General features: G+C 57.6%; 1 protein-coding gene across 1 annotated transcript; it reads right to left on the bottom strand.

The window, feature by feature from the left end:
- Positions 1-14,192: 14,192 nt before the first annotated feature.
- LOC138367626 (uncharacterized) lies at positions 14,193-15,959 on the bottom strand. Its single transcript, XM_069329350.1, has one exon. It carries the CDS (start codon positions 15,957-15,959, stop codon positions 14,193-14,195), a length of 1,767 nt encoding a protein of 588 aa, XP_069185451.1.
- Between the last annotated feature and the right edge of the window lie 5,196 nt (positions 15,960-21,155).

Raw genomic sequence — 21,155 nt, 5'->3', positions numbered from 1 at the left:
CCACCACCACCACCACCCCGTGCGGGCCACCACCACCCCGTGCGGGCCACCACCACCCCGTGCGGGCCACCACCACCCCGTGCGGGCCACCACCACCCCGTGCGGGCCACCACCACCCCGTGCGGGCCACCACCACCCCGTGCGGGCCACCACCACCCCGTGCGGGCCACCACCACCACCACCCCGTGCGGGCCACCACCACCCCGTGCGGGCCACCACCACCCCGTGTGGGCCACCACCACCCCGTCTGGGCCACCACCACCACCACCCCGTGCGGGCCACCACCACCACCACCACCCCGTGCGGGCCACCACCACCACCCCGTGCGGGCCACCACCACCACCACCACCCCGTGCGGGCCACCACCACCACCCCGTGCGGGCCACCACCACCGCCACCCCGTGCGGGCCACCACCACCACCACCCCGTGCGGGCCACCACCACCACCACCCCGTGCGGGCCACCACCACCACCACCCCGTGCGGGCCACCACCACCACCACCCCGTGCGGGCCACCACCACCACCACCTTGTGCGGGCCACCACCACCACCACCCCGTGCGGGCCACCACCACCACCACCACCCCATGCGGACCACCACCACCACCACCACCACCCCGTGCGGGCCACCACCACCACCCCGTGCGGGCCACCACCACCACCACCCCGTGCGGACCACCACCACCACCCCGTGCGTGCCACCACCACCACCACCCCGTGCGGGCGACCACCACCACCACCGCCACCACCACCACCACCACCCCGTGCGGGCGACCACCACCACCACCACCCCGTGCGGGCGACCACCACCACCCCGTGCGGGCGACCACCACCACCACCACCCCGTGCGGGCCACCACCACCACCACCCCGTGCGGACCACCACCACCACCTTGTGCGGGCCACCACCACCACCACCACCCCGTGCGGGCCACCACCACCACCCCTTGCGGGCCACCACCACCACCACCACCCCATGCGGGCCACCACCACCACCCCGTGCGGGCCACCACCACCACCACCACCACCCCGTGCGGGCCACCACCACCACCCCGTGCGGACCACCACCCCGTGCGGGCCACCACCACCACCACCCCATGCGGGCCACCACCACCACCACCCCGTGCGGGCCACCACCACCACCACCCCGTGCGGGCCACCACCACCACCACCCCGTGCGGGCCACCACCACCACCACCCCGTGCGGACCACCACCACCACCCCGTGCGGGCCACCACCACCACCCCGTGCGGGCCACCACCACCACCCCGTGCGGGCCACCACCACCACCCCGTGCGGGCCACCACCACCCCATGCGGGCCACCACCACCACCCCGTGCGGACCACCACCCCGTGCGGGCCACCACCACCCCGTGCGTGCCACCACCACCACCACCCCGTGCGGGCCACCACCACCACCACCCCGCCCGGGCCACCACCACCACCACCCCGTGCGGGCCACCACCACCACCACCCTGTGCGGGCCACCACCACCCCGTGCCGGCCACCACCACCACCACCCCGTGCGGGCCACCACCACCACCACCCCGTGCGGGCCACCACCACCACCACCCCGTGCGGGCCACCACCACCACCACCCCGTGCGGGCCACCACCACCACCACCCCGTGCGGGCCACCACCACCACCACCCCGTGCGGGCCACCACCACCACCACCCCGTGCGGGCCACCACCACCACCACCCCGTGCGGGCCACCACCACCACCACCCCGTGCGGGCCACCACCACCACCACCCCGTGCGGGCCACCACCACCACCACCCCGTGCGGGCCACCACCACCACCACCCCGTGCGGGCCACCACCACCACCACCACCCCGTGCGGGCCACCACCACCACCACCCCGTGCGGGCCACCACCACCACCCCCCCGTGCGGGCCACCACCACCACCACCCCGTGCGGGCCACCACCACCACCACCCCGTGCGGGCCACCACCACCACCACCCCGTGCGGGCCACCACCACCACCACCCCGTGCGGGCCACCACCACCACCACCCCGTGCGGACCACCACCACCCCGTGCGGGCCACCACCACCACCACCCCGTGCGGACCACCACCACCACCACCCCGTGCGGACCACCACCACCACCACCCCATGCGGGCCACCACCACCACCACCCCGTGCGGACCACCACCACCACCACCCCATGCGGGCCACCACCACCACCACCCCGTGCGGGCCACCACCACCACCCCGTGCGGGCCACCACCACCCCATGCGGGGCACCACCACCACCCCGTGCGGACCACCACCCCGTGCGGGCCACCACCACCACCACCCCGTGCGGGCCACCACCACCACCACCCCGTGCGGGCCGCCACCACCCCGTGCGGGCAACCACCACCACCACCACCCCGAGCGGGCAACCACCACCACCCCGTGCGGGCAACCACCACCACCACCACCCCGTGCGGGCAACCACCACCACCACCACCCCGTGCGGGCAACCACCACCACCACCACCCCGTGCAGGCAACCACCACCACCCCGTGCGGGCAACCACCACCACCACCACCCCGTGCGGGCAACCACCACCACCACCACCCCGTGCGGGCCACCACCACCCCGTGTGGGCCACCACCACCCCGTGCGGGCCACCACCACCACCCCGTGCGGGCCACCACCACCACCCCGTGCGGGCCACCACCACCACCCCGTGCGGGCCACCACCACCACCCCGTGCGGGCCACCACCACCACCCCGTGCGGGCCACCACCACCGCCCCGTGCGGGCCACCACCACCAACACCCCGTGCGGGCCACCACCACCACCCCGTGCGGACCACCACCACCCCGTGCGGGCCACCACCACCCCGTGCGGGCCACCACCACCACCACCCCGTGCGGGCCACCACCACCCCGTGCGGGCCACCACCACCCCGTGTGGGCCACCATTACCACCACCCCGTGCGGGCCACCACTACCCCGTGCGGGCCACCACCACCACCACCCCGTGCGGGCCACCACCACCCCGTGCGGGCCACCACCACCCCGTGCGGGCCACCACCACCACCACCCCGTGCGGGCCACCACCACCCCGTGCGGGCCACCACCACCCCGTGCGGGCCACCACCACCCCGTGCGGGCCACCACCACCCCGTGCGGGCCACCACCACCCCGTGCGGGCCACCACCACCCCGTGCGGGCCACCACCACCCCGTGCGGGCCACCACCACCCCGTGCGGGCCACCACCCCGTGCGGGCCACCACCACCACCACCCCGTGCGGGCCACCACCACCACCACCCCGTGCGGGCCACCACCACCACCACCCCGTGCGGGCCACCACCACCACCACCACCCCGTGCGGGCCACCACCACCACCACCCCGTGCGGGCCACCACCACCACCACCCCGTGCGGGCCACCACCACCACCACCCCGTGCGGGCCACCACCACCACCCCGTGCGGGCCACCACCACCCCGTGCGGGCCACCACCACCACCCCGTGCGGGCCACCACCACCGCCACCCCGTGCGGGCCACCACCACCACCACCCCGTGCGGGCCACCACCACCCCGTGCGGGCCACCACCACCCCGTGCGGGCCACCACCACCACCACCTTGTGCGGGCCACCACCACCACCACCCCGTGCGGGCCACCACCACCACCACCACCCCATGCGGACCACCACCACCACCACCACCCCGTGCGGGCCACCACCACCACCACCCCGTGCGGGCCACCACCACCACCACCACCACCACCCCGTGCGTGCCACCACCACCACCACCTTGTGCGGGCCACCACCACCACCACCCCGTGCGGGCCACCACCACCACCCCATGCGGACCACCACCACCACCACCACCCCGTGCGGGCCACCACCACCACCACCCCGTGCGGGCCACCACCACCACCACCACCACCCCGTCCGGGCCACCACCACCACCACCCCGTGCGGACCACCACCACCACCCCGTGCGTGCCACCACCACCACCACCCCGTGCGGGCGACCACCACCACCACCACCACCCCGTGCGGGCCACCACCACCACCCCGTGCGGGCGACCACCACCACCACCACCCCGTGCGGACCACCACCACCACCTTGTGCGGGCCACCACCACCACCACCACCCCGTGCGGGCCACCACCACCACCCCTTGCGGGCCACCACCACCACCACCACCCCGTGCGGGCCACCACCACCACCCCGTGCGGGCCACCACCACCACCACCACCCCGTGCGGGCCACCACCACCACCCCGTGCGGGCCACCACCACCACCACCACCCCGTGCGGGCCACCACCACCACCCCGTGCGGGCCACCACCACCACCCCGTGCGGGCCACCACCACCCCGTGCGGGCCACCACCACCCCGTGCGGGCCACCACCACCACCACCACCACCCCGTGCGGGCCACCACCACCACCACCACCACCACCCCGTGCGGGCCACCACCACCACCACCCCGTGCGGACCACCACCACCACCGCCCCGTGCGGGCCACCACCACCATCACCACCCCGTGCGGGCCACCACCACCACCGCCCCGTGCGGGCCACCACCACCACCACCACCCCGTGCGGGCCACCACCACCACCACCCCGTGCGGGCCACCACCACCACCACCACCCCGTGCGGGCCACCACCACCACCACCCCGTGCGGGCCACCACCACCACCACCACCCCGTGCGGGCCACCACCATCACCACCCCGTGCGGGCCACCACCACCATCACCACCCCGTGCGGGCCACCACCACCCCGTGCGGGCCACCACCACCACCACCCCGTGCGGGCCACCACCAGCACCCCGAGCGGGCCACCACCACCATCACCACCCCGTGCGGGCCACCACCACCCCGTGCGGGCCACCACCACCACCACCCCGTGCGGGCCACCACCACCACCACCCCGTGCGGGCCACCACCACCACCACCCCGTGCGGGCCACCACCACCACCACCCCGTGCGGGCCACCACCACCACCACCACCCCGTGCGGGCCACCACCATCACCACCCCGTGCGGGCCACCACCATTACCACCCCGTGCGGGCCACCACCATCACCACCCCGTGCGGGCCACCACCACCCCGTGCGGGCCACCACCACCACCACCCCGTGCGGGCCACCACCACCACCACCCCGTGCGGGCCACCACCACCACCCCGTGCGGGCCACCACCATCACCACCCCGTGCGGGCCACCACCACCACCACCCCGTGCGGGCCACCACCACCACCACCCCGTGCGGGCCACCACCATCACCACCCCGTGCGGGCCACCACCATCACCACCCCGTGCGGGCCACCACCATCACCACCCCGTGCGGGCCACCACCACCACCACCCCGTGCGGGCCACCACCACCACCACCCCGTGCGGGCCACCACCACCACCACCCCGTGCGGGCCACCACCATCACCACCCCGTGCGGGCCACCACCATCACCACCCCGTGCGGGCCACCACCATCACCACCCCGTGCGGGCCACCACCATCACCACCCCGTGCGGGCCACCACCATCACCACCCCGTGCGGGCCACCACCACCACCACCCCGTGCGGGCCACCACCACCACCACCCCGTGCGGGCCACCACCACCACCACCCCGTGCGGGCCACCACCATCACCACCCCGTGCGGGCCACCACCATCACCACCCCGTGCGGGCCACCACCATCACCACCCCGTGCGGGCCACCACCATCACCACCCCGTGCGGGCCACCACCATCACCACCCCGTGCGGGCCACCACCATCACCACCCCGTGCGGGCCACCACCATCACCACCCCGTGCGGGCCTTGTGTTCATCTTGTCTCCTGAAAACCAGTAAACATTATTTGCATTTTTCTCTTTGTTTCATTGTAGAATCTGAATCTATTTACAGATATTCCTCGGCCAGCTGCGAGCAGTTGTCTCTCGAAATCTTTCACAGTGAATGGTGTCTGTTTTGTACTATATCTGGTTATGTCTCCTCTCCTCACTCCTCACAGAGGTAGGGTCTCCTCTCCTCACTCCTCACAGAGGTAGGGTCTCCTCTCCTCACTCCTCACAGAGGTAGGGTCTCCTCACCTCACTCCTCACAGAGGTAGGGTCTCCTCACCTCACTCCTCACAGAGGTAGGGTCTGCTCACCTCACTCCTCACAGAGGCAGGATCTCCTCTACTCTAGAGTCTGGTGGTAAACCTCTTAACCTGCTTCAGTTTAGTTTCATGCTTGACTATTCTCAACTCTCCTTTCCCAGATCTCTTGACCTGTGGTTACAATTTTAAGCTGGATCATGTAGTCCAAGACTAGGACACACTGGTCACTGATCCTGGTGGTATTTCTTGTTCCAAATATTCCTTATCTTCTCGTTCTGGGTGAAAATTAGGTCAAATAGTCTCGGTGCATCCCCCTTTTTCGCTCTTTTGTATTTTCCTTCACGTATTGTGTTAAGATATTACTGTCTATAACTTCCACTAATTTTGCTCCCCATGTTTCTTCCCTGCCATGAGGACTCCTTCATTCCCAATCAATCTCTCCGTGATTGAGGTCCCCCCATAACCAGCAGCTTCGCTCTCATTCTGTGAGCTGTTGTTGCTTCCCTCCGTAGTTCATCTATACATGCCTTGTTATCATCATATTCCTGTCTGGGCCGTCTACTGTTTGGTGGGGGATTGTAGATTATCAAGATCGTAATACATTTTTAATCTGCTGTCAGAGTTTCATGTATTGAGCTTTAATTTTGCCATGAGGGAGAAGTTTATTGGGCAGCGCCACTCATCCTGTGAGTGGACACACCGCCATAGTGACAGTATTGGGCAGCGCCACTCATCCTGTGAGTGGACACACCGCCATAGTGACAGTATTGGGCAGCGCCACTCATCCTGTGAGTGGACACACCGCCATAGTGATAGTATTGGGCAGCGCCACTCATCCTGTGAGTGGACACACCGCCATAGTGATAGTATTGGGCAGCGCCACTCATCCTGTGAGTGGACACACCGCCATAGCAGCATGTACAACACTCCCCAATAGAAAGAAAACCCGCTGGGTTGTTCATCCTGTCACTTGTACCCAGACACAGCTGGAACTTGCTTAACTGTCTCAAGTGAACAGCTCCTCAAACAAGAAGATTAACATTAGTCAACCCTTAACATCTTACGTTATCTTGTGTTACGAGGCCTATTGGGTCTGTGTTGATATCTGAGATGAGGACCACAATTATCACCGCCGCGGGTCGTTGCTCCCACACACTCGGGTGCCACTGATCGCCCTGGGAGCCCTTCAGTTGAACCACAGGTTCGACCTGTGGTTACTAGCACTCCGGCCTTGTTCCCACGGAAGAGTGAAGGAAGACTCGGTACTAACCTCAAGACGTCGCTTCATGCAGCTACAGCACTTCCTCCAAGTATTGCTCATCGGTACAAAGGATCACAGTCACCTGTCACACATCTATGTCATTCAACTACTCACAAGGTCTCCAACTGGGTTTATAACTCTGCATCCCTGCAGTGCAGTTCAGAGGTGTCGCCAGACAATGATACATTACCACGATTACAGTGTTGATTCAGTGTTACGAACCTAGGACAAGTTTCCATAAATACCAGTGTTACTCAAATGTTACCAGTCACTGGGATATTTTCCATAATAATAATAATGACAATAGTGTGGTGCATATAGTATCCTTACATAATGCTCAAAGAGAGATAGAGGCCCACATAAACACATCAGTAAAAATGATTGAAAGTATACTATACTTGAACTACATTAATCATATAAAGATATAAGCACATGGATATAGATCTATATATATATATATATATATATATATATATATATATATATATATATATATATATATATATATATATATATATATATATATGTGATATATATGTATATATATATGTGATATATATAATATATGAAATACATGAACTGAAGAACGTTGGCAGCTCGCTGCCTCTAGCAACCCGGACAGCTATGGAAATTTAAAAGGGGGGACTCGGGCCCCTCTCCATGGGGAGCGGGGTGGGACAGCTCCGTCGACGCAGTCCCCTCGTCCACCAACACTGCCACACAGGTTCCCATACTGTCTCCTCCAGGTAGTAGAAAATACTGGCTGACCTACAGCTGCTCTAATACTAATATAATGAGAAACACTATATAAATATATATACTGGGCCTACCTAGCCTAGCCTAGTCATCAAGGGGGCAATGGGAGGGGAAATAATGATCTACCTTTAAACATTCCTGTCCATCGACGCCTGGCCTTCGATGGTAGAAGGGGTACACGGTTCCCTCGGCATCGGTCGCGTCACAGGTCCTCAGGCATCATGGAGAAATCGCGTCGTCGCCGTTCCTTTTCTCTGATTTCAGATATTCCAAGCTGGCCCAATCAGTAGTTACAGAGCACGTGGCATTCCACACTTGCTCCTTTACCGAGACATTTTCTCTTGGATCCAGAGGGCGAGCCAGACTTGCCCTCCCAGCGTCGCCGCTCTCCTTCCACCTCAGGCTAACAGCCACGAGTACTTGGCACTCTTTTAGGGCACTTTACTCAGCTTCTTTGTACTCCCCGGGAGTACACTAATCCTCTGCGACAATGGTAGACTGCATATAGCTGCTCAGTCCACTGAGCGAGGCTCCCAGAACCTCCAATCTTGAGACTTCACTGACGCACTTCTGCTCGTGTCAATGTTCAGTGATTCTCAGCTGGCGCAGTGACCTGCAGGTCCTGAGCCAGGCCTGCCGGTGACGTCACAGTGGGCTCTGATTGGTCATTCACGTCACGTGACCTTGGCCAGCCAATCGCCAGCCTGCTGGCGCCCTCACGTCTTGGCGCCAAACCGAAAGAGACGTTGCCATTTTGTATGTACAAGGGGAGTAACCCCCCTCCCTGCAAAACTTATAAATGACAATTTCTCCATAAATATGTGATCTGTCCAGTAGCCTCTTATATCAAATGACTCCTTGCTTCTGAGGAAACCTGCAAGGTAAGAGGATATGACTCTTAACGCTGGCACTGAGGAGAAATAGGAGAGGGCACTAACACTGGCCGGTGCAAAATAGGGGAATTTTTTAAGAACAGTATTTATATTTGACAAATAGTATTTTCCTAACTCAAACAATGTGTGGTCTGTTATTCTACACATATTTCAAATGTCTCTTTGATGTTCACATTTTCTCAGGTCGTGGTCAAGGCGGTGTCCATCACTCACCACAGATTCTGCAACTCCGCTGCTCAACTGTTGTTTTCACTCCAAATCTCCATGGATATTTGTATCTAAGACGAATTCTCGCTATTACCGATTTTCTCCTGCATCCACCTCCGTTTCGTCCATAATGATTTGGATTGCCAGCTGTAACCATGTTGTTCCATCGTACAGTCACTGATTTGCATTTCTATCCTCCTTTCCCCAGTAACCTTGTCACGGTGATATTGCCTGACAGTACTTGTAATTTGTTGACGAGTCTTGGGTATGAAGTATTCAATATGGTCTCCTTCAGTGCCTTCAGCAGCCAGCATATCTGATCGATTATTTCCACAGATTCTAACATGGGATCCACAGGAATTTGACGACTCTTCCATGGTTGATTAGTACTCTTACAGCTTTCTTGATTTCAATGACTATCGCAAGATTTTCGGACCCATTTTTCTAAGGCTTTGTAGTGCTGCTTTTGAATCAGTGCAGATCACTGCACCATTAGTATTTCGTTCAAGGAATCTTAACACCATAACAATGGCAGTTACCTCTGCTTGCGTTGAAGAGGCATAGTTCTCAATACGTGTTTCTCCTTCATTTCCGACTTGTAAGGCATTATTTTTAATTACCGTGTATGCTGCACCAGCTCTACCATTGCAACCCGTTCTCGCAAATTTAATAAGTCAATATTGACTTATTTAATATGTGCATAGGTGACATACTTAACATAATAGTTTCCCTTGAAAAGCTTCATAGAAAACACCGACCTTACCTAACCTACTTAGTATGTTAAGATAAGCATCTTATTGCTTCGTAATTACAATTATTACCTAACCTATACCTATAATAGGTTAAGTAACAATTGTAATTACGAAGCTATAAGATGCTTATTTTAACATACTAAGTAGGTTAGGTAAGGTCGGTGTTTTCTATGAAGCTTTTCAAGGGAAACTATTATGTTTAGTATGTCACCTATGCACGCAACTTATAAGTCAATATTGACTTATTAAATTTGCGAGAACGGGTTGACCATTGACAGGATTAGATAACCCGTCAGTGTAGATTTGATAGAGTTCATCTCCGGCTTCTTTATAAATTTCCTCGAGATACTTGTGCCTCATTTCTTGTGGTAACATGTTGGATTTTTTCATTGTCATCTCAATGATGATGATCCTGCATGAGTCATCCTCCCAGGGAGGTAACCTCTCTACAGGCAGGAGTTCACGGGCTTGCTCAAGCAGGTGAAGCTCTTCCAGGTAGCTGAGTGATCTGTGATGCCATTTTGTGCTTCTCCTGTTTCCCCCTGTAACACAGAACTCAGTTTTTTCTTGGGAATATCATTGAAATGGAGGGGGGGGGGGGGTGTCAGGCTTTGCGAGCCTGACACCCTGCCACAGAATTGCAAGCATAGCATTCAATTCCTTAGTTCTGCTTTTAACACTGGAGATCTTGAGAGGTTATCTTGAGAAGATTTCGGGGCTTAGTATCCCCGCGGCCCGGTCCTCGACCAGGTCTCCACCCCCAGGAAGCAGCCCGTAGCAGCTGTCTAACTCCCAGGTACCTATTTACTGCTAGGAAACAGGGCCATCAGGGTGAAAGAAACAATTTGCCCATTTGTCTCCGCCTCCTTCGGGGATCGAACCCGGAACCTCGTGACTACAAATCCGAAGCGCAATCCACCCAGCTATCAGGCGGGAAGGGACAATTCCTCTCGTAGATTAGACGTTTTGGCAGTTCTCTGAACTCCAAGAATGGTTGTCATGGCTTCATTTTGTATGCTTTCGAGCCTTCTCATATCGCTTTGGGAGTAGGTGCATAAAACTGGTGCGGCATAGTCTATGACGGAGCGCACATAGGCTGTGCACATCATTTTAAGCACGGCAATAGAGGCTCCATGTGCATTCCAGGTCATAGCTTTCAGTGCCCTGAGTCGACTTTTGCATGTTCCTATGAGTTGGTTGTGCTCCCCTTTCTTCCCCTTGTTAGAGCCGACAGTGACGCCAAGGTACCGATAGTGGTCAACCCATTCAATTGTTACACCATTAATTTGTAGTTCTTCATTTTCTCCCCTCTTGTGATGAGAGTATGCTTTTGTCTTGGTGGTGGAGAGAATGAAACCGAGTTCAATACATTTCCTTCCAAGGAGTTCAATGGACTGCTTAACAAGCTTCCACCTTGGGGGGGGGGGAGAGTATGGAACTTGTTTTTCCCATTAGTTTTCCGGTTTTCTAGTTCCACAAATTTCCATTTCCGCTTTATTAGAAGTGCCACTCCCTGTCCGTGTCCTTTCTTTCCTTATCCCCTTCATATCCACCTGGAAAAGTTACATCCCAGGTAATATCTTTTATTTTAGTTTCCACTATTGCACTGCACTTGATATTCCACTATTTAATTTTCACTGTGTGTGTGTGTGTGTGTGTGTGTTGCGTGCGTGTGTTGCGTGTGTTGCGTGCGTGCGTGCGTGCGTGCGTGCGTGTGCACTCAGACACGTACAAGCAAGGTGCAGCAATATAAATCCCTCGCCAATACAGTTGCAATAAGATGCACCTGCAACTTTTTATTTTGACTTCATGGCGGGCGGGTTCATGAGGAAACCGAGTAATGAGTACGTTGTGCAACGTTAAACATTTCTTATCCTTGTACTTTATTAACTACCTCACCAAAGAAGCGGATTGGTCTTTGTCTGGTTGAGATAGTTAGGTGCTCCTAGGGCAGGTTCCCACGACACCACCTCACACTGGCACTTGTTAGGAAAAGTTTTAATTCTGTCTTTCTATTTATGTTTATATATATATATATATATATATATATATATATATATATATATATATATATATATATATATATATATATATATATATATTGAATAGGAAAACCATTTATATAATAAACATCTTGCATCAGATTCTTTACTTTAAAAGGTTCACTTCTCGTATTCATGATCAGATCTAAAAGAATAAAACAGAAGTCACAAGAAAATAAGAAGCAAACAAAGAACTCTTACTGAGTCATATTACCTCTCACAAGAGAGACCAAACAACACAAGTCATATTACCTCTCACAAGAGAGACCAAACAACACAAGTCATATTACCTCTCACAAGACAGACCAAACAACACAAGTCATATTACCTCTCACAAGAGAGACCAAACAACACAAGTCATATTACCTCTCACAAGAGAGACCAAACAACACAAGTCATATTACCTCTCACAAGAGAGACCAAACAACACAAGTCATATTACCTCTCACAAGACAGACCAAACAACACAAGTCATATTACCTCTCACAAGAGAGACCAAACAACACAAGTCATATTACCTCTCACAAGACAGACCAAACAACACAAGTCATATTACCTCTCACAAGAGAGACCAAACAACACAAGTCATATTACCTCTCACAAGACAGACCAAACAACACAAGTTATATTACCTCTCACAAGACAGACCAAACAACACAAGTTATATTACCTCTCACAAGACAGACCAAACAACACAAGTTATAAAACAAAAACACTTAAGGTTACTTAAAGTGATCAAATCGAATAAAACTTTATAACTGTGACATGGATAATAAAAGCTAATTGAAAAATAGTAATAAGAAATAACTAATAATATAAACTACACTATTAACCTTGAGTGAAGTTATCAAATGAAGTAAACCGTGATAATTAACACATGGATAATCAACACAAATACAATTATAAATGCATAATTATATGTATAATATACTTTGTAAATGCACATTAATGACACTATGTCAAAGACACATCCACCACTTTATGAAGGGTAGACGTATATATGTGTATCTATATATTTACGTATGTAGGTTAGCTTAGCGTTTTATAAGCACTAAACAATCACCTGCTGTGGTTGATTGTTCAATAAATCCCAGAATAATATGTTTAACACATCTCTAACCCTGTCCATGGAGGACAGAAGAAAATGTATATATGCTGGTTAGCTTTGTAAATGCCTGGCCACGTCTGTGGTATAAAAAAAACTTATAATAATAGCTTCTCACTTACAAAAAATGTATATAAAACTCAAGCAAAATAGAAGACAATTGTAAAATACTCGCCAAAGCCTCATGCAAACAAATATCAAACAAGACTAAACACCAAAAAATGTATTATACATCTTAATTAAAAAACTAACACAATATACAATATCAACTCTTGATATTTTAAAATGTTGATTAACATAGACCACTTTATGTATATTTTGCAACGTGAAGATAAACTGAATAGAGTTGCAAGACGTTTGAAAGAAGTTCACTTTGATCACACAAAAATGCTTGACACTGGCTCTAAGCCAGCCATTGTATATGGGTTGTATATGGGTTGTCTAAGGTCCACACAACATACCTATTCGTCCTGTTTTGCCAGCGATTGGTACTTTTAATTATAAACTGGTGAAGTTTCTAGTTCCATTATTAGAACCATTACCCTGTAATGAGTTGGGTGCTAGGGGGTTGGGTGCTGGGGGGTTGGGTGCTGGGGGGTTGGGTGCTGGGGAGTTGGGTGCTGGGGTGTTGGGTGCTGGGGAGCTGGGTGCTGGGGAGCTGGGTGCTGGGGAGCTGGGTGCTGGGGTGTTGGGTGCTAGGGGGTTGGGTGCTGGGAGGTTGGGTGCTGGGGGGTTGGGTGCTGGGGTGTTGGGTGCTAGGGGGTTGGGTGCTGGGAGGTTGGGTGCTGGGGGGTTGGGTGCTGGGGTGTTGGGTGCTAGGGGGTTGGGTGCTGGGAGGTTGGGTGCTGGGGGGTTGGGTGCTGGGGGGTTGGGTGCTGGGGAGTTGGGTGCTGGGGTGTTGGGTGCTGGGGAGTTGGGTGCTGGGGGGTTGGGTGCTGGGGAGTTGGGTGCTGGGGTGTTGGGTGCTGGGGAGTTGGGTGCTGGGGAGTTGGGTGCTGGGGGGTTGGGTGCTGGGGGGTTGGGTGCTGGGGAGTTGGGTGCTGGGGAGTTGGGTGCTGGGGTGTTGGGTGCTGGGGTGTTGGGTGCTGGGGAGTTGGGTGCTGGGGGGTTGGGTGCTGGGGAGTTAGGTGCTGGGGGTTGGGTGCTGGGGAGTTAGATGCTGGGGAGTTGGGTGCTGGGGGGTTGGGTGCTGGGGGTTGGGTGCTGGGGAGTTGGGTGCTGGGGAGTTGGGTGCTGGGGAGTTGGGTGCTGGGGAGTTGGGTGCTGGGGAGTTGGGTGCTGGGGAGTTGGGTGCTGGGGAGTTGGGTGCTGGGGAGTTGGGTGCTGGGGAGTTGGGTGCAGGGGGGTTGGGTGCTGGGAGGTTGGGTGTTGGGTGCTGGGGAGTTGGGTGCTGGGGGGTTGGGTGCTGGGGGTTGGGTGCTGGGAGGTTGGGTGCTGGGAGGTTGGGTGCTGGGGGGTTGGGTGCTGGGAGGTTGGGTGCTGGGGGGTTGGGTGCTGGGGTGTTGGGTGCTGGGAGGTTGGGTGCTGGGGTGTTGGGTGCTGGGGGGTTGGGTGCTGGGGAGTTGGGTGCTGGGGAGTTGGGTGCTGGGGAGTTGGGTGCTGGGGAGTTGGGTGCTGGGGAGTTGGGTGCTGGGGAGTTGGGTGCTGGGGAGTTGGGTGCTGGGGGGTTGGGTGCTGGGGAGTTGGGTGCTGGGGAGTTGGGTGCTGGGGAGTTGGGTGCTGGGGAGTTGGGTGCTGGGGAGTTGGGTGCTGGGGGGTTGGGTGCTGGGGAGTTGGGTGCTGGGGAGTTGGGTGCTGGGGAGTTGGGTGCTGGGGAGTTGGGTGCTGGGGAGTTGGGTGCTGGGGAGTTGGGTGCTGGGGAGTTGGGTGCTGGGGAGTTGGGTGCTGGGGAGTTGGGTGCTGGGGAGTTGGGAGTTGGGTGCTGGGGAGTTGGGTGCTGGGGAGTTGGGTGCTGGGGGGTTGGGTGCTGGGGGGTTGGGTGCTGGGGGGTTGGGTGCTGGGGAGTTGAGTGCTGGGGAGTTGAGTGCTGGGGAGTTGAGTGCTGGGGAGTTGAGGGTTGGGTGCTGGGGGGTTGGGTGCTGAGGAGTTGGGTGCTAGGGTGTTGGGTGCTGGGGTGCTGGGGAGTTGGGGGGTTGGGTGCTGGGGAGTTGGGTGTTGGGGGGTTGGGTGCTGGGGTGTTGGGGGCTGGGGTGCTGGGGAGTTGGGTGCTGGGGAGTTGGGTGCTGGGGAGTTGGGTGCTGGGGAGTTGGGTGCTGGGGGGTTGGGTGCCGGGGGTCTGGGTGCCGGGGGCTGGGTGCCGGGGGCTGGGTGCCGGGGGGCTGAGTGCCGGGGGGCTGGGTGCCGGGGGGCTGGGTGCCGGGGTCTGGGTGTCGAAGGTTGGGTGCCGGGGCTGGGTGTCGAGGGCTGGGTGCCGGGGGGCTGGGTGCCGGGGGCTGGGTGTCGAAGGCTGGGTGCCGGGGGCTGGGTGTCGAGGGCTGGGTGCCGGGTGGCTGGGTGCCAGGGGCTGGGTGTCGAGGGCTGGGTGCCGGGGGGCTGGGTTCCAGGGGGCTGGGTGTCGATGGCTGGGTGCCGGGGGCTGGGTGTCGAGGGCTGGGTGCCGGGGGGCTGGGTGCCGGGGGCTGGGTGTCGAAGGCTGGGTGTCGAGGGCTGGGTGCCGGGGGGCTGGGTGCCGGGGGCTGGGTGTCGAAGGCTGGGTGCCGGAGGCTGGGTGTCGAGGGCTGGGTGCCGGGGGGCTGGGTGCCGGGGGCTGGGTGTCGAAGGCTGGGTGCCGGGGGGCTGGGTGCCCTTTTGCCAGTCCCAAGTGTGGCAAAGTTATCTTTGACTTAGATATCTCCCCACTCCTTCTATCTAGATATCTTAGATATCTCCCCATTCCTTCTATCGCCTCCATCCTGAAGTTCACGCCCTTCCCTCCCCTTACCCTCCCCTCCCCTCCCCTCCCTCCTTCTCCCTCACCTTCCCTCGTTTTTCCATCGTTCCGTTAATTGTAGATTCCGGAGGGTGGTGATGGTTGGTAATTAGGCGGGTGATATTCCCCGCTCCCGCCACTTGTACTCTCGGCATTTGTCTAATTACCTGCTTGGTGCCAAGGGTGCCAGGGGTGCCAGGGGTGCCAAGGGTGCCAGGGGTGCCAGCTCTGGCGGGGCTTGTGGTGTTGTAGTGTTGTGGTGCTCTAGGCTTACAGGCTTCCTATCTTTTTAGGCTTTTTTTCAATCCTAGTGGACTTGGGCTGCTCCCAGGTTATATATGCTTTAGTATGTCGTAGTCCAGGGGTTACCCTGGAGGCTGGTCCCATCCCAGTGAGAATTTATTCTCCTGGAGGGACCGTGGGAGGCCGTGTCTGGGAGGGACCGTGGGAGGCCGTGTCTGGGAGGGACCGTGGGAGGCAGTGTCTGGGAGGGACCGTGGGAGGCAGTGTCTGGGAGGGACCGTGGGAGGCAGTGTCTGGGAGGGACCGTGGGAGGCCGTGTCTGGGAGGGACCGTGGGAGGCAGTGTCTGGGAGGGACCGTGGGAGGCGGTGTCTGGTTCGAGGGACCGTGGGAGGCAGTGTCTGGGAGGGACCGTGGGAGGCAGTGTCTGGGAGGGACCGTGGGAGGCAGTGTCTGGGAGGGACCGTGGGAGGCAGTGTTTGGGAGGGACCGTGGGAGGCGGTGTCTGGGAGGGACCGTGGGAGGAGGTGTCTGGGAGGGACCGTGGGAGGCAGTGTCTGGGAGGGACCGTGGGAGGCAGTGTCTGGGAGGGACCGTGGGAGGCAGTGTCTGGGAGGAACCGTGGGAGGCAGTGTCTGGGAGGGACCGTGGGAGGCAGTGTCTGGGAGGGACCGTGGGAGGCAGTGTCTGGGAGGGACCGTGGGAGGCAGTGTCTGGGAGGGACCGTGGGAGGCAGTGTCTGGGAGGGACCGTGGGAGGCAGTGTCTGGGAGGGACCGTGGGAGGCAGTGTCTGGGAGGGACCGTGGGAGGCAGTGTCTGGGAGGGACCGTGGGAGGCAGTGTCTGGGAGGGACCGTGGGAGGCAGTGTCTGGGAGGGACCGTGGGAGGCAGTGTCTGGGAGGGACCGTGGGAGGCAGTGTCTGGGAGGGACCGTGGGAGGCAGTGTCTGGGAGGGACCGTGGGAGGCAGTGTCTGGGAGGGACCGTGGGAGGCAGTGTCTGGGAGGGACCGTGGGAGGCAGTGTCTGGGAGGGACCGTGGGAGGCAGTGTCTGGGAGGGACCGTGGGAGGCAGTGTCTGGGAGGGACCGTGGGAGGCAGTGTCTGGGAGGGACCGTGGGAGGCAGTGTCTGGGAGGGACCGTGGGAGGCAGTGTCTGGGAGGGACCGTGGGAGGCAGTGTCTGGGAGGGACCGTGGGAGGCCGTGTCTGGGAGGGACCGTGGGAGGCCGTGTCTGGGAGGGACCGTGGGAGGCAGTGTCTGGGAGGGACCGTGGGAGGCAGTGTCTGGGAGGGACCGTGGGAGGCAGTGTCTGGGAGGGACCGTGGGAGGCAGTGTCTGGGAGGGATCGTGGGAGGCAGTGTCTGGGAGGGACCGTGGGAGGCAGTGTCTGGGAGGGACCGTGGGAGGCAGTGTCTGGACCGTGGGAGGCAGTGTCTGGACCGTGGGAGGCAGTGTCTGGACCGTGGGAGGCAGTGTTTGGGAGGGACCGTGGGAGGCAGTGTCTGGGAGGGACCGTGGGAGGCAGTGTCTGGGAGGGACCGTGGGAGGCAGTGTCTGGGAGGGACCGTGGGAGGCAGTGTCTGGACCGTGGGAGGCAGTGTCTGGGAGGGACCGTGGGAGGCAGTGTCTGGGAGGGACCGTGGGAGGCAGTGTCTGGACCGTGGGAGGCAGAGTCTGGACCGTGGGAGGCAGTGTCTGGGAGGGACCGTGGGAGGCAGTGTCTGGGAGGGACCGTGGGAGGCAGCGTCTGGACCGTGGGAGGCAGTGTCTGGACCGTGGGAGGCAGTGTCTGAACCGTGGGAGGCAGTGTCTGGACCGTGGGAGGCAGTGTCTGGACCGTGGGAGGCAGTGTCTGGACCGTGGGAGGCAGTGTCTGGACCGTGGGAGGCAGTGTCTGGACCGTGGGAGGCAGTGTCTGGACCGTGGGAGGCAGTGTCTGGACCGTGGGAGGCAGTGTCTGGACCGTGGGAGGCAGTGTCTGGACCGTGGGAGGCAGTGTCTGGACCGTGGGAGGCAGTGTCTGGACCGTGGGAGGCAGTGTCTGGACCGTGGGAGGCAGTGTCTGGGAGGGACCGTGGGAGGCAGTGCCTGGACCGTGGGAGGCAGTGTCTGGACCGTGGGAGGCAGTGTCTGGGAGGGACCGTGGGAGGCAGTGCCTGGACCGTGGGAGGCAGTGTCTGGACCGTGGGAGGCAGTGTCTGGACCGTGGGAGGCAGTGTCTGGACCGTGGGAGGCAGTGTCTGGACCGTGGGAGGCAGTGTCTGGGAGGGACCGTGGGAGGCAGTGCCTGGACCGTGGGAGGCAGTGTCTGGACCGTGGGAGGCAGTGTCTGGGAGGGACCGTGGGAGGCAGTGCCTGGGCCGTGGGAGGCAGTGTCTGGACCGTGGGAGGCGTCTATTCAGTTTTTGTTGTTTATTGCATGCCATTATTAAGTAATCATTACTGTCGATTATTCTAATTATTGATCCTGGTTATTATTGCTGAGTGGCTGTGGCGTCGACCTGTGTACTCACTCACCTAGTTCTTCTCACCTAGTCGTACTTGCTGGGGGTTGAGCTCTGCTCCCGCCTCTCAACTGTCAATCAATTGGTGTACAGGTTCCTGAGCCTACTGGGCTCTATCATATCTACATTTGAAACTGTGTATGGAGTCAGCCTCCACCACAACACTGCCTAATGCATTCCATCTGTTGCACTACTAATTCATTACTTTGACACTGAAGAAGTTCTTTCTAATGACTCTGTGGCTCATTTGGGTACTCAGTTTCCACCTGTGTCCCCTTGTGCGTGTACCACCCTTGTTAATTTTAAATAGTCCATCCTTTTCCACCCTGTCAATTCCTCTGAGAATTTTGTATGTGGTGATCATGTCTCCCCGAGCTCTCTTCTCTTCCAGCGACGTGAGGTGCAGTTCACGCAGCCTTTCCTCATAGCTCCTGCCTCTTAGTTCTGGGACTAGCCTATTGGCCGTTTCTGAACTTTTTCCAGCTTCGTCTTGTGCTTGACAAGGTACGGGCTCCATGCTGGGGCCGCATACTCCAGGATTGGTCTTACATATGTGGTGTACAAGGTTCTGAATGATTCCTTACACAGGTTCCTGAACGCTGTTCTGATGTTAGCCAGCCTCGCATATGCCGCAGACGTTATTCTCTTTATGTGGGCTTCAGGAGACAGGTTTGGTGTGATATCAACTCCTAGATCTTTCTCTCTGTCCGTTTCATTAAGTACTTCATCTCCTATTCTGTATCCTGTGTTTGGCCTCCTGTTTCCACCGAGGGGGCCTGACAGCTGAGTGGACAGCTCTTCAGATTCGTAGTCCGGAGGTTCCGGGTTCGATCTCCGGTGGAGGTGGAAACAAAATGGGCAGAATTTCTTTCATCCTGTTGTCCCCGTTACTTAGCAGGAAATAGGCACCTGGGATTTCGACAGCTGCTATGGGCTGCTTCCTGGGTGTGTGTATAACATAAAGGAGGCCTGGTTGAGGACCGGGCCGCGGGGACGCTAAGCCCCGAAATCATCTCAGGATAACCGCCTAGTTTCTTTACCTTGCATTTATTCGGGTTGAACTTTAGTAGCCATTTGTTAAACCATTCATTCAGTTTGTCTAGGTCATCTTCTAGCCTCCTACTATCTTCTTCCGTTTTAGTTCTCCTCATAATTTTGCATCATCAGCAAACAATGAGAGGACCGATTATCTGAGAGATCATTTACATATATCAGAAACAGTATAGGTCCAAGGACTGAACCCTGCAGGACTCCACTGGTAACGTCTCGCCAGTCTGAGACCTCACCCCTCACAGTGACTCGTTGTCTTCTGTTGCTTAGGTACTCCCTTATCCAATGGAGTACCTTCCCTTTCACTCTAGCCTGCATCTCCAGCTTTTTCTCTAGCCTCTTATGCGGTACTGTGTCAAAGACTTTCTGGCACTCCAAAAATACGCAATCTGCCCACCCCTCTCTTTCTTGCCTGATTCTTGTTGCCTTGTTGCTCTACTATTAGCTCTTGTTGCTCTATTAGCCTTCAGTCCATTCCTCGTGATCTTAGACGGTTGATCGCCTTACATACTACAAACACGAGGACGCTGTACTGGACCCTAGCACACTCAAGGATCTTCTCAGCTGCCACCACCTGAATCTGCTTACTTGACAGTGATACAGGAAATCGTCAATTATATATGTCACCAAATATGGCTCCCCAATTAATTGAAAAGCGGGGTATGAATTTACGTTAAGTGTGGAAATAAATCGAAAACAAGGGGGATATATCCAATATTAAATATACTCGGCTTGCTTGGAATTTGTAAACCGACTCAGCCCAATAAACCCGGCTCGTGGATTCCGCGGTAAAGACAATCATATATTCTGAATGGTGAACTCAAAACACAGAGCCAACAATAAAACACAAGTTTATTAAATCAAGAACAAGCAAATGAATATAAAAAGAAAACACTCCCTATCTTTAGCACTCCCTAAGCTGAATATATTCCTACTGAAATATTTCCTAAGAGGCAAGGAATGAATCAACTGTACGTTACATGAGGCATCAAATGAACAAATCCACATTATTGTGATTTATGTGTGTAATGAAGTAAAGGCGAAGAGGTAGAAGGGCCTATTGACAGAGCTCGAGTGCATGGGGGAGTTGTGTAAAATCCTGGTTTGTCTCGGAGAGGCTGCAGAGTCCAAGTAAGGGCAGTAGAACTTCTGGTTGCAATTCTTTTCCATGTCGTAGCTCAGTTGACTAAGGCAGCGTCTGGGATGCTCTTGGACGTAGGTTCGAACGCTCGTCACGGCCCTTGTGGATTTCTTTATTTCCTCTCTTATTTCTGGAACTTCTCCTTGCTCTAAGGTGAAGAAAACCTGGAATTTATTTTTCAGTTCCTCACACACTTCCTTGTCGTTTGTAGTGAATCTGTCCGCCCCTATCCTTATATT

The sequence above is a fragment of the Procambarus clarkii genome, chromosome 22 (assembly GCF_040958095.1).
Source record: "Procambarus clarkii isolate CNS0578487 chromosome 22, FALCON_Pclarkii_2.0, whole genome shotgun sequence".
Lineage (NCBI taxonomy): Eukaryota > Metazoa > Arthropoda > Malacostraca > Decapoda > Cambaridae > Procambarus > Procambarus clarkii.
Note: the sequence above shows the minus strand (reverse complement) of the source record. Positions and strands in the feature narration are given on the sequence as shown.